Source organism: Grammomys surdaster, unplaced genomic scaffold (genome assembly GCF_004785775.1).
Source record: "Grammomys surdaster isolate TR1022 unplaced genomic scaffold, NIH_TR_1.0 126118, whole genome shotgun sequence".
NCBI lineage: Eukaryota > Metazoa > Chordata > Mammalia > Rodentia > Muridae > Grammomys > Grammomys surdaster.
In genome coordinates this window covers 3194723-3208901 of record NW_021620926.1, presented here as the reverse complement: position 1 = coordinate 3208901, position 14179 = coordinate 3194723, and the positions used below count along the sequence as shown (strand labels likewise).

The following is a 14179-nucleotide window of genomic DNA, read 5'->3' as shown; positions in this document are numbered from 1 at the left end:
CCCCAAACAAAATTTGGCTTTGACTCATGTTTTCAACATGTGGAATACAGCTTTGATTGTGAAACAAATGAGTGATTTCTACTGGATAACTCATATATTTATGGCTCCTGGAAACAGAAAACATCACTCTTAGTTCTGACTATGTATGGTTTTCTTATGCCATCTTTCAATCCATAAGAGGTTCTCCTAAGTCTGCTATTGATGGCTGTAGAAGCATCAGAGCACACCCTGAAATTCTGGATTCTGTGGTGAAACTAAGAATAAATCTTTGATAAACCATCAAATTACTAACGACTTCACTGCTCATTGAGATTGATGCTCATTGAGGTTGATGACTTCACTGCTCATTCACTGTAGTCTATGGACTGATGTTGTAGCACTTGAGAGCCCCACAAATACTGCCCATCTGTTCCTGTCTGTGACTAGAAATAACACTAATATTGACTCCTGTTTCCAAGTGAGTTCTAGACTTTCCACCATCCTTGGTATGAAATACAGCAAATGAGAAATTGCTGCATTAGAGGATTTTGTTTGAGTGTGTTAGAAGGAATAGAAGAACTTTTACTGGAAATTAGACTCCTGGCTATATTGTGTAAAAGAAAAGAAAGGGCATCTCCAGTTTAGGTAAAGACTATTTTTTATGGGACTTAATGAATTCTTTTTTTTTTATAATGTTTTTTTTAATTGGATATTTTATTTACATTTCATATGTTATCCCCTTACCCCATCCCCCACCCACCCAGGAACCCCCCATCCCCTTACCTCTCCTCCTTCTTCTCTGTGGATGTAACCCCCATCTACACCCCCACTCCCACTTCCCCACCCTCAAAATTCCCACCCCCTGGGGCGTCCAGCCTTCATGAGGTCAAGGATCTCATCTTCCACCTGTGCCTGGCAGGGCCCTCTACTCTTACATATTCAGCTGAAGCCCTGGATCCCTCCATAAGTGCTCCCTGGCTGGTGGTTAGGACCCTGGGAGCTGTGGTTGGTTGGTATTGTTGCTCTCCTGATGGTGCCACAAACCCTTTCAGCTCCTTCAGTCCTCACTCTAACTCCTCCATTGAGAACCTCATGATCAGTTCAATGGCTAGTTGTGAGCATCTGCCTCTGAATATGTCAGACTCTTGAAGGCCTCTGAGGAGACATCCATATCAGGCCCTTATCGGCATGTACTTCCTGACTTCCACATCAGCATCTACCTTTGGTGACTGCATATGGGGTGGATACTCAGGTGGAAAGGTCTTCAAATGGCCCCTCCTTCAGTTTCTGTCCCTCACTTTGTCTCCACGTTTGCTCCCTTGAGTATTTTGTTGCTCCTTCTAAGAAGAACTGAATCACCCCCACTTGGTCTTCCTTTTTTATGGGCTTCATGTGGCCTGTGAGTTGCATCTTGGGCATTTCAAGGTTCTGGGCTAATATCCAATAATCAGTGAGTGAATACCATGTGTGTTCTTTTGTGAACACACATGAACTTGGCTTACTTCACTCAGGATGATAATTTCTAGTTCCATCCATTTACCTAGGAACCTCTCGAATTCATTGTTTTTAATAGCTGAGTAATACTCCATTGTGTAAATATACCACATTTTTTGAATCAGTTCCTCAGTTGAAGGACATCTGGGTTCTTTCCAGCTCCTGGCTATTATAAATAAGGCTGCTATGAACATAGTTGAGCATATGTCCTTGTTATATGTTCGAGCATCTTCTGGGTATATGCCTAGGAGTGGTATAGCTGGATCCTCGGGTAATGCTATGTCCAATTTTCTGAGGAACCGCCACACTGATTTCCAAAGTGGTTGCACCATCTTGCAGTCCCACCAACAATGGAGGAGTGTTCCTCTTTCTCCACACCCTCGCCAGCATCTACTATCACCTGAGTTTTTAATCTTAGCCATTCTGACTGCTGTGAGATGGAATCTCAGGGTTGTTTTGATTTGCATTTCCCTGATGACTAAGGATACTGAACATTTCTTTAGGTGCTTCTTGGCCATTCGAGTTTCTTCCATTGAAAATTCTTTGTTAAGCTCTATACCCCATTTTTTAATAGGGTAATTTGGTTGTCTGGTGTCTACTTTCTTGAGTTCTTTGTATATATTGGATATTAGCCCTCTATCAGATGTAGGATTGGTAAAGATCTTTTCCCAATTTGTTGGTTGTCGTTTTGTCCTATTGACAGTGTCCTTTGCCTTACAGAAACTTTGCAATTTTATGAAGTCCCATTTGTCAATTCTTGATCTTAGAGCATATGCCATTGGTGTTCTGTTCAGGAACTTTTCCCCTGTGCCCAAGTATTTGAGGGTCTTCCCCACCTTCTCTTCTATTAGTTTCAGTGTATCTGGTTTTATGTGGAGGTCCTTTAAGCTGACTCTTACTGCTTCCACGTGGCAACTACACCTGTGTGATGTTGAAGATACATGCACAAAGTAGAATTCAATAAAGGTGGATTAATTCATTTGGGGGGCTTCCTGAACACGTGTTCTGTGGTAGATTCTTAATGGACTAACAATAAATTCAATGCAGAATCTACTAAAAATTATTATGTGGTGCTGAATGCATACATGTCTTAGTTAGAGTTTCCATTGCTGTAAAGAGACCCCATGACCAAGGCAACTCTTTTATAAGAAAATATTTAATTTAAGATAGCTTACAAGTTCAGAGGTTGTGTCCATTGTCATCAAGATGGGAGCATGGCAGGTACCATACACACATAGCACAGGAGTAGCTGAGAGATTTATATCTTGATCTAACTTCAGCCAGGAGAAAAACTGATTCTTCCATACTGGATAGAGCTTCAAAGCCCACACCCTCAGTGAAACACTTGTTCCAACAAGGCCTTACCTCCTAATAGTACCATCCTTGATAACTACTCATTCAGTGACAACGAAATTTTATTTCAAATTCCAGTCTATAAGTTCATGGTAATTTATGTGTTGATATTCCTGACTTGAGCATTTAGAACAGTGGTTCTCAACCTGTGGGTGGAGACCTCTTTGGCTATTACATATCAGATATCCTGCATATCAGATATTTACTTTATGCTTCATAACAATAGCAAAGTTACAGTTGTAGCATTTCAATGAAATAATTTTATGGTTGGGGTTCACAATAACATAAGGAACTCTATTAAAGTGTCACACATGAGGAAGTTTGAAAACAACTAATTTAGAAATTTGAATAAGAAAAAAACATGAACTATTATTAGTAAGTATGGTTTGTGGAAACCCTGAAGAAATAGAGAACAAATTTGTACTCAAATAGAGCATACTGTAACTAGAAGTGGTTAGATGTTGATTGACTTTTTCATAGTCATGATGCCCAAATGATTACATATCATGAAAATTAATTACCGATATTTCCAAGAATATCATTATATATGAATATTCTATACAGAGTATCGAAAACTGACCACATTATCACCAAAGTTATTAAAATATTTTTCAGTTTCAAGCCTCATTTCTTTGCAATGAGCTATTCTGGCATCAGTCTTAGAGACCTGGGACATGGCTTTGGAATCTAAGTGCCCCATAGTATGAGTAGGCTTGTCTTGTGTCACTTTCTTCACACCTAAATGTCACACTAGATTGGTGCTTTTAGAAACTGCCATCTCACTTAGCATTCTACTGGAAAGTACTGGACCTTCAGTCTCTGGAACAAAGTTGGGACCTAAGACTGTTGAGAGAATAAGCCATTGAAAAACATTCAGGGTCTCTGAGGTCTCATTGTATCTAATCCATTTCCTACTTAGAGAAAGCAGGGAAGATGAATTATGCATTTTACAAGCTTGTTGGAATAAGATTTAAGAGCTGTCGGTGTACATACAGCTGTTCAATAGTAATTTAGAGTTATCCCATAAATATTGGATATTTTACCATAACAGTTATTTCTCCTTTCACTCTCAAGATAGTCATTTTTCATCTGAAATTTCTGCAGTATATTTCATATTGGTAAATATCTCTATAATCATTTTCCATTAAATGTGTTTAATGTGGCATTGCAACGTGGTCCTAACTTTAGTCATAGATCTTATTGTTCATCCCTCTTATAGCATTTGGTTGGGAGAGAGTTGTTTTTCTTCTGAAGATACAATTTATTCTTATTCAGTCAATGAAAAATAAATATTATAGCAAAAGTTCAAGAGACACGAAGCTACAGCTGGTCTTTCCCAGTGGCTCATTTATGACTTCCAGTCCCAGGAAACCTATCAATCATCACAGAAAGTAGTCACAAGACATTTAATATGACATAAGACTTGCCAAAGTCTTAATAAAAATTATATTGTGTTGAGCTCTATTTTACATCAATTTTTTTTAATTCTATAATCCCTGATTTCTAGTTATAGATAGTCTTGAAATTAATTTATTCAGCCATGTGACCTCTAGCTCAGAGCTATACTATTCTAAATGATAGGAAGAAAATGTATAGTAAGCAGCTATATGAAACTTCATGCAGTGTCACTGAACTAAACTCTAGAAATCTTATGACAACATCCGTAGTTTTTAACTCTCATTTAGCTAGCTGTCCTAATATGGAGTGTGCATAATACCATTTGATTATTACTCAGAGCTTTTGGAAATTTTTTTCAACAATTTTTGTTGTTATGTTTTATGATTTCATGTTAAGCCTGTTAACAAAATGGATTGACACAGGACACTTTATAATACAAGCTTTAAAGTATTTTCATGGTAATTTAACATGGGCTGAAATTAAAATTCAGTCACAATATTAGAATGCAATTTGAAAATTGACCTACTTTTCTATTTGCTTTAAAACAGGGTCTGACTGTGTTCATTCCAGACCTGCCTGGAAATTGGTATTTTCTCCTATCGGACTTTGTACTCACCATTCTCATCCTTGGCCTCAATTGGCTATAGGTGTTGTGATCGCAGAGTCTAATGGAACCATGCCCCATTTTTTACATGTATGTATCAATTCTGTGTCATCTCATCATTATGTATTCATTTCATAAGCCTTGAAGAAGCCTAATTTTTAAATGCTTATGGGAAGCTTGGGATCTGGCATAAGATTTTGCAAACAGTATGTTGCTAAATAGGTTTTAATAAAGTTAGGGAGTAGGTCAAAGTTGTCTGAGATGAGTGGGCAGACCATGAACTGCAGAGATGAAGGGATCCAAATGGGGCAAACTGAAGAAGTGGGAGACAAACAAAGGCACTGGCTGAAATAAATGAAAAAAAAAGCCAAATAAGAAAGCATATGAAGTATAAATTATACTTTACTTGCATGTTCCTGGTAGGCACTGGAAAGAAAGCCCAAGGAATAAGGGAAAAGGAAGTCATACATGCACAGACAAGAAAATCAGCAGGACAGGTGAAACAAGGAAGCAAGTGTGTTCTGCATTTTGAACAGTGTTAGATAGGAGTTCGTGGGCTGACTCTGATAAGCTTGCTTAGAGGAAAAATTTCACACTCTCAATTTCCTCACTTGCTTTATGTTTTATGGTGGAAAGGTATGAAGCTGGTGTGAAATAGGACAATTACAAAGGTTATTGTACTTAAAATGCAAACATTGACACATTTTTTTTCGTTTTCTGATTCCAGATCTAAAGTGCAGATCAGGTGAAGGAAACTTTGTGAATTAGACTATTGTCATATAGCACAAATCTAGACATTTTAAAAAGTAATCTTCTTGATTAATAGGTTTGCTCTGTGATGTTTAGATTTGATAACTGTGTGCTGAACGAATAACCATGGGTATAGTTGGAGATGAAGTTATCAATTTGAGAGGCAACAGAGCAAGAGAAATGTCTAGTTATATATCAAAATATCCCCGCCACACGTAGATGATGTAATACTCTTGGTAATGAGGCATTTTATTCAGTGTTTGAAGAGTGTGTATTCTGGCTATTCAACCGTTTCTCCTCATAAAAGCAAAACAATAAGTTCAAGGACAATCTAAATAGAACATTAAGCAATCTCAAGTGTTTTAATGAGAATGAGGGCCTTTGTGTGTCAGGAGACGGCAGAGCAATGAGTTGCTACATTACAAATAACATCTACAGTGACACAAAGGAAGGGTATGTGCATGACCTGTCACCTGTTCCAGCCAGAGCACATATAAAAACCTCCCCTGCACAGGATCACACTCACACTCAAGATCTTCCCTTTCTCAGCAAACCATAACTACCATTCTTGACACCATGAGTTACTACGGCATCTACTATGGAGGCTTGGGCTCTAGTTTCCATGGCTTTGGAAACCTGGGTTATGGCTCTGGCTGTGGCTGTGGCTTTGGAGGCTATGGCTATGGCTCTGGCTATGGCAGATATGGGTATGGCTACCGCCGCCCACTTCATTATGGAGGATATGGATTCTCCCGCTTCTACTGAAAGGCATTCCAGAAGAACTAGCATCTTAAACATAAGACCATTACCCCAAACTCATACAAGGACTAAATTAAATGAACGTACGTACTGTGAACCAAATCAAGAAGAAAACAATTTAACATCCAAGCCTTTGAGACAACCATTTAGCATGTAAACCTTTGAAGGAATGCTTGGCATCTTGTAATTCTCCATTTTATGCCCCCTGATTTCTCTTCTGTCATGTCTTAAATGTAGACTTTTTGACTTTTTGCAATAAATTATCCTAACTTAGGACCGTGTTTATGGTTCTTATATTAATACCCTTTTATAATATACTTGGCAATATACTCAGCAGACTTTGTTCAATGTTTACACTAACATAAGCTTACATAGGAAACCACTTAAAAATTTTGAGGGGCCAAGGAGATGTCTCAGTGGATGAGATGGAAGAGTGTTCACTGCACAACTATTGGGATCTGAGTTTCAATCACTAGGACATACATGAAAGCCCAGTGTAGAGGCACAAGTTTACAGTCACAGTGATGGGTCAGGGGCTAGGGCGAAGTGTAGCTCTAGAGCTGTGGTTCTCTACCAGGAGGTTGCAAGCCCTTTGAAGGGAAGCAAATGTTCTTTTCACAAGGGTTGCCTAAGCCCATCAGAAAACACAGATATTCACATTATGATTCCAAACAGTAGCAAATTTATAGTTGTAGCAACAAAATAATTTTATGGTTGAGGGTCACCACAGTAGAAGGAACTATACTAAAGGGTCGTAGCATTGGTAAGGTTGAAAACCTCTGCTCTAGAGCTTGCTGGTCAGCCACCTACCCAAACCAAACCAACTGAACCAAGCCAAACCAAACTGAACTGAACCAAACCAAACTGAACCAAGTATAACAAGGCAGGACAAGTTTCTGGTTCTGTGAGAAACAGTTTCAAGAGAATAAGGCAGAGAGTGATGGAGTATGTCTGTCAGTACCTTCCTCTGACCTTTGCACATGTGGAGGTAAGAAACCCCTACCAAACACAAACACACACACACACACACATACACACACACACACACATAACCACACATTACAAGCACACACACTTACACACACACATACACATGCATATACACACATGCACACACACATAATATAATATCATAGTAGCATTTTGTAGTACTCAGTTGCCTGTGAAGGAAGTGCAGTACTACATAGTAGCATTCTGTATAATGTGATGATATATTATGTACAATATGGGCCCAATAAATCAGAGACTAAATTAAAAGAAATATTAAGAACATATTTGTACTAATTTGCTGATAGTTCCTTACCATATATTTGTATCATATTCATTCCAACTAGTTCTGCTAAATCCTCCCAGAACAATCCCATTTCCATATTCCCCACCTTTGTGCCTTCTTTTTCTATAACAACCCGTACACTGCAATATTTGGATTGCATACCTATGCTGGTCTGAGCATAGGACACTATCCTCTGACATCTGGCCCAGCCTGGTGGGGGTGTTCAAGTTAAGGAGAAAGGGTGCAATCAGGGAGGGGGAAGTACAACAGCTACCCCTGCTCTGATGCTGCTGTCTTAGCCACTGCTGCAATAGCTCTGAGTCGCTGCACTGTGAAGTACCAGCAGAGGGTATGGCTAGCAAGTGGAGGTGCAGGGAAGCTTCTAGCTGTGAAAGCTTAGGGAGAGCATTCTCTTTCCAGGAAATGTGACATCTCTTATAGGACAGATGATCTCAGGCAATGGAGTAATTCTCACTCCTTTATTCCTTCAGGATAAGATCTTACAACTTTGGGGTAGGTTGGGGTCTTACAGCAAGTGGTTCCTATTGGGTTGGTCTGAGATGTTAGGGATGCCTAGTCTACATGTGGAAGGACTTGGGGTGCTGCCTCTAAATGACTGATGGTCATAATTCTCTCTGTGGGGGGTCTGTGGCTATATGACAGGAAACTGGTGTCAAGAGCTGGTGAAGCTCCTGCCCTCCATTTGGGAACCTGAGGCTTCCTATCAAGCTCAGTTATACCAGGCTTCCTGTCATGGTTCACAGCCCCACAACTTGCACCCAGAGAAACAGCTAGGTCCTGTCCAATGAGCAGAGAGATGAAGATCTCTCTCTTCTTTTGGCTTCCTCCCATCTGCAAGGCGAGTTCTTCAGGTTTGTAGAGATAAACTCAGGAAACAATTATCACAGGGGTGCAGAAGCCTTGGGAAAGGGGTTAATACAGGAACCTGTTAGTGCCTTTGTACCAGAGCAGAGCAGGCGGATTAACACATACTAATTTGGTGGTGGAGATGATGTCACAGGCACTATAACATGGGGTTTCAAGGAGGGTCCTACAAGACAAAGTGAGGGAGGTTAGTCAAGAAGAATAATGTCTTGTGCTTTACTTGTGGGTAAGAGTCCATGGAGTTCATGAAGGGAAATGTTAATGGGAAGCACTGTTAATAGTGGTTTGGGGATAGAAGTTCAGAAAATGCATTGGGAGGAGTTGTGATGGGTGGATAAGGGAAGAAGGTCAGCTGCATATTGGATGTACCGTACAGGAGAGGGTAGCTTAGAGTTGCTTCTGAGGTAGATTTTTGTGTTGAGTATTAATATGGGTAAATATTGATTTGGAGGTGGGAACAATCTCACAGGAGACACGTAGGTCAGCTATGGGATATTTGGCATAGCCATTAGGGTAAAGTTTATCCTTAACTCTGATATACCAACTTTCATCCCACCTTATGGAAAACTGAAAATTAGTTTTGAGGTTGGCGAGCATGATGCCACCATGGCAGTTGGATTCCATTCTGGATCTCTAATATCTGCAATCTCCATATGTGGATACTTCCTGGAAACACTCACCTGTGTTTCAGTAAGGAAAGCAGAGGAAAGGGTTAGGGAGAGTGGAGATGGAAGCAAGGTGTAGGCAAATCTAAATACAAGTCCAACATGCTTCAAGTAAGCAATCCTGAGTTCTGATGATTTTGTTGTATCCATTTTAGGTTTCCGTAGCAAAGAATCATAAGCGGTAGGTGTTGGGAAGGCTAGGGAGAGGCTGGGCAATAGCAGAGTTAGCATGAAGGATGACAAAAACAGCCATAAGAATAGAGGAGTTGGGAGCTTGTGGAGGACACATGGCCTGGACAGCAGGATATATATATATGTGTGTGTGTGTGTGTGTGTGTGTGTGTGTGTGTGTGTGTGTATCTCAAGGAGTAGTCAATCAACACAAGCTAGACTTGATTTGATGTGGGAAAAACACGAGTGGGGCGGCCCAGGGCCTGTGTGTGGCAACAACCCGTGGACGGGCAGCGGCAGAGTCCTGGAGGCTTTCCCACTAGTGGGTCTCAGGCAGGTCCCACATACTGGAAAATGTCTGAAGTTTCAAAAGCTGGAAGCTTGTTGGCAGGCACAGAAGACATGTGGAGTCTGTGGAAGAAGTTTATTGTCTGGTGTGAAAGTTGGATCTGGATGTGCATGTGCCCCACAAGAACCAGGAGAGAGCTGGCTTATATAGGGGAGTGGGAAAGAGGAGGCCTTTAGATAACTCATTAATATGTAAATTTCTTGAGGCGGAAGCCTGTTAGTCACGCCCTCTACCTGTGTCTTACGTGACTGAGGTACAGGTTAAATGGAGATTAGACCGGAGATTAGACTGCGTGTCAAGGCCCTGGGTTCTGGGGGCGTGGCTGAACACCTGCAGTTTCAGGGTTCCAGGCCCATGCAAACCAATGAACCAAGATGCCCTTCCATGGCCCAAAAATTTGGTGGTTAGGGAGAAAGGGGAGGGAGGGTGTGGGAAAAGTTGGGGGAGGAGTATAAATATGATTAATGTTAAGTGTATGAAGTTCAAAGAATAAATAAAACATTATTTTAAAAAGAAATTCAACATATTAAATTCTATCTGCTTCCAAGTACAAACTGAGACATACAGAAGGAGTAAGTGTCTTTTGTTTAGCTAAAAATATATGTTTACTACATTCATTCAATGATAAGAAAAGTAATGTTAAAGCAACATATCATTGATTTGTTCAAAATAAACAGTGTTTGGCAAATCCATGTACTGATATCTTCCTAATCTGAAGATGTACAAATTACTAGTGGTTTTACAAATTATATGCATCTAGAAATGCATCATTCAGAAAAATTAAAACTTACTTTCATTAGGTATCAAGTAATATACATTGGTACTGTAGCTGTCTTGTAGACTTATGAAATTTAAGCAAAATTCCTGTAATGAGGACCTTTAGTTACCCATCAGGCAACAAAAACAATTATTTCTGGAATTTCTGTCACTTCTACTTATGCATTTGCGATTGCAAATGTGGAATAAAACATCAGCCTATTCCTTGAGAAAAAAAATGTGTAATTTTGTTACAAGAACAAAGTTTAATTTCTTTTACTGATACTCAATAATAGTAAGACAGAAATACATTTCCTACTACGAAGCTGCTATCTCAATGCTTGCTTTTTTCTGTCTTAGATAGGAAAGACTCTTAAGAAAGGCAAATATTTGGTGAAGTTAAAAAAATTGCATGGGCATGTTAAATCCAGATCAGAGCCCCATTTCAGGGACGTCGAACCACTCCACTTCCTCTACTCTTCCTTCATTACTCTCTGCTCACATTACATTCTGCTCACAGTTTGCTGTAACCAAAAGAAGTATGAAATATTAATGATTACTTTTTTTTCACAGCATTTAATTGTAGCTAACTGTCCCTATTTACAATATTAACATCAAATTACAATATTCTATCATAAATAATGGAGTTTTTGATTGGGAAAATGAGCTATAGTAATTGCTAACTCCAAAGTTTATTTTTAAAAATAATTTTCAAATAAAATAAGTATAATAAATAAATAAGTAAAATAAATCTGAAAGACACAGAATCATTTTCTTAACAACAAATTTCTTCTGAAAAAGGAAGGCCTTCCCTTTCAAGATCACTAATAGAAACTACACTAGCAAGTTTGATGAAGTTAGAATTTTACATGAAACAATATGGTTTCTAAGTGGTTACTGGCATTACAACCTGAGGAAACATTATATCTAAACAGAATCAATTTGAATGCAGCATTTGCCACTCCTAACATAATAGCATTGTATCATATTTATTCCATCAATTGTCAGGTTTCATTGATCTAAAGTAAAATTAAGCTGTGGAACACTTGCATAAGATGTTATATATCATGGGATCATCAGCCCCCAAAGAAGAAAAGTTCTGGCAGGGTGACATCATTAAAACTTTTTGATTGATTTGCAATTTGTATAGCTTCTAATTGACTAAATGAGAAATAAACATTGACATATATATATATATATATATACATATATACATATATACATATATATATACATATGATCTCAAAATGAGACAAGTTTTGAAGGCACTAAACACAGAAATGAAAATAACACACAAGACCCAAAAGTTTATAAATATGGACAACAATATAATTGTAAAAGATAGACATAATATATTGAATATTATCATAATCGGCAATTGCTTTAATGGCCAGGAGGAGCTTTCCATAAAGAAGGCATCTGTTTCCACATCTGATAGCCTGAATTTGATCTTTGGAACCCACATGGTGGAAACAGAAAACAGAAAGCTTTCTCCTGAAAGGTTTCTTCTTTTGACTCACTAGCTATGGCATGTGCATTCTCTCTCTCTCTCTCTCTCTCTCTCTCTCTCTCTCTCTCTCTCTCTCCTTCAAAATTAAAAGATATCTGTTTATTACATGAAAATTATTTTTAAATGCACAATGTTATTCTGAGGAATAATTTTTATGAGAAAAATCTTCTCAAAATCTCCATAGAAATATCTCCTATAAATCAACGATAGGACATTCCAAAACTCAGCTAAAAACAAAATACTTGATCATGAAATTCCAAAAATAGGATAGCCAAATGGCCATTATTCAGTTCTTCAAAACAATGGTATCTTAAAATTTGTAGACAAATGAATAGAACTAGGGAAAAATTACCCTAAATGAGGTAACCCAGACCCAGAAGGAAAAACATGGCATGTACTCATTTTTAAGTGAATATTAGGTGTAAAGTAAAAGATAATCACTCTATTGTACACAGGCTCTGAGAGAAAAAGTAACAAGGAGGGCTTAAGGGGGACGCAAGAATCCATTTGGGAAGGAAAGATAGAATAGATTTCAAGGGTGGACCAGGATGTGTGGAGTTGGGAATAAGAGGGATAAGGTTCTGGGGAGAAAGGGAGAAAATACTTGGAGAAACTGAAATTGTGGGGCATTTCAGGTGCAAGATAGAAACCTAGTTCTAAAAGAATTACCTTTAATATGAATGTAAGCAGTGAATTTATCTGGCAGCTATATTTCTTTACCTTAAGCTAGTCTCCAATAACCACACAAAGAAACCAAGACTTATTTAAAACTGCACCTCAATAGCTGAGTGGCTAACTATTCTACCTTAACCTACTATGCTAATCTGACTACCTCCCAACTCCATCCCATGATACTTGGATATTATTATTGATCTGGCCCTTTGGGCTTCAGGTGTGTTTCCATGATACCTCTCTCTCTCTCTCTCTCTCTCTCTCTCTCTCTCTCTCTCTCTCTCCACCCTTTCTCATGGATATAATTCCTCCATCTTCTCAGCTGATCTCCCTCTCTCTCTCTTTCTCCCATCCTCCCATGTTCTCTCCCACCAGAATAGCTAGTGGACATTCTGCCCTATTCTCTTGCCCAGCCAATCAGGTGATTATCATTATTAAAAAGGCAGAGAATAAATGGTAAGAATTGTATACATACACTTGAGACAGGAGATTTTTGGTATAGGCATTATACTGCCACATCTGGATTGAAATAAGATAGGATACAGAGAAATCAGCATTTGAAATAACACAAATGTAATCTTTACAGTGAACTAAACATCATGCCTACATTTAGCAAATGGAAATTCCATGGAATCTATCAAAATGACACTAGCAGAGACTCCTAGTAATAAGGGACACAAAGCCTGGACTGGCCATCATCAGTAACCAGGCAAGGGCTCAAGTGGAGGGATAGGGACACCAACCCTACAACAAAACTTTCAACATAGTGTTTGGCCTACCTGGAGAGTGTGCTGGGACTGAAGCCTACCAGAATCATCATTAAAGAGACCAGAGAGACTTCATCCAATAACTGATGGGAGATGATGCAGAGTTCCACACCCAAAACATTAGGCAGAGCTTGGGGAATCCTGGGGAGGAGACAGGGTGAAGGACAGAAGGCACCAGAGATGTCAGGAACACATCATGAGATCATAACCCACAGAATTAACTGACTGGGTCTCATGGCAACTTGAAGAGATAAGAGAGCCTGTAGAGGTCTGATCTATGTCCTCTGTATACATGTTATGGCTGAGTATCATTTATTGATTGATTGATTGATTGATTGATTGATTGGTCGTGGCATTTCTAATAATGGGAGCTGGGACTGTCCCTGATGTATAGGACCATTTCCCTCCTATCGGACTACTTCGTCCAGCCTTGATGTGATGGTATATGCCTGTTCTTAGTGTATCTTATGTGGTATTGGGTTGATGTCCCTTGGAAGCCTGCCCTTTTGTGAGGGGAAGAAGAGGAAGTGGATCTGGTGGAGAGAGGAATGGAGAAGAGGCTGGATGGGAGGACAGGGAGGGGAAGAGGCTGGATGGGAGGACAGGGAGGGGAAGAGCCTGGATGGGAGGGCAGGGAGGGGAAGAGGCTGAATGAAAGGGCAGGGAGGAGAAGAGGCTGGATGGGAGAGCAGGGAGGGGAAGAGGCTGGATGGGAGGACAGGGAGGGGAAGAGGCTGGATGGGAGGACAGGGAGGGGAAGAGGCTGGATGGGAAGCAGGGAGGGGAAGAGGCTG

General features: G+C 39.5%; 1 protein-coding gene across 1 annotated transcript; it reads left to right on the top strand.

Moving 5' to 3' along the window:
* Positions 1 to 6133: 6133 nt before the first annotated feature.
* LOC114611570 (keratin-associated protein 19-5) lies at positions 6134 to 6603 on the top strand. Its single transcript, XM_028756275.1, has one exon. The coding sequence runs from the start codon at positions 6155 to 6157 to the stop codon at positions 6341 to 6343; it is 189 nt and encodes a 62-aa protein (XP_028612108.1). The 5' UTR covers positions 6134 to 6154; the 3' UTR covers positions 6344 to 6603.
* The last annotated feature ends 7576 nt before the right edge of the window (positions 6604 to 14179 follow it).

What these genes read in the sequence shown, in the direction of transcription:
- LOC114611570 (XM_028756275.1), top strand. Translation starts at nt 6,155, where the DNA reads ATGAGTTACTACGGCATCTACTATGGAGGCTTGGGCTCTAGTTTCCAT.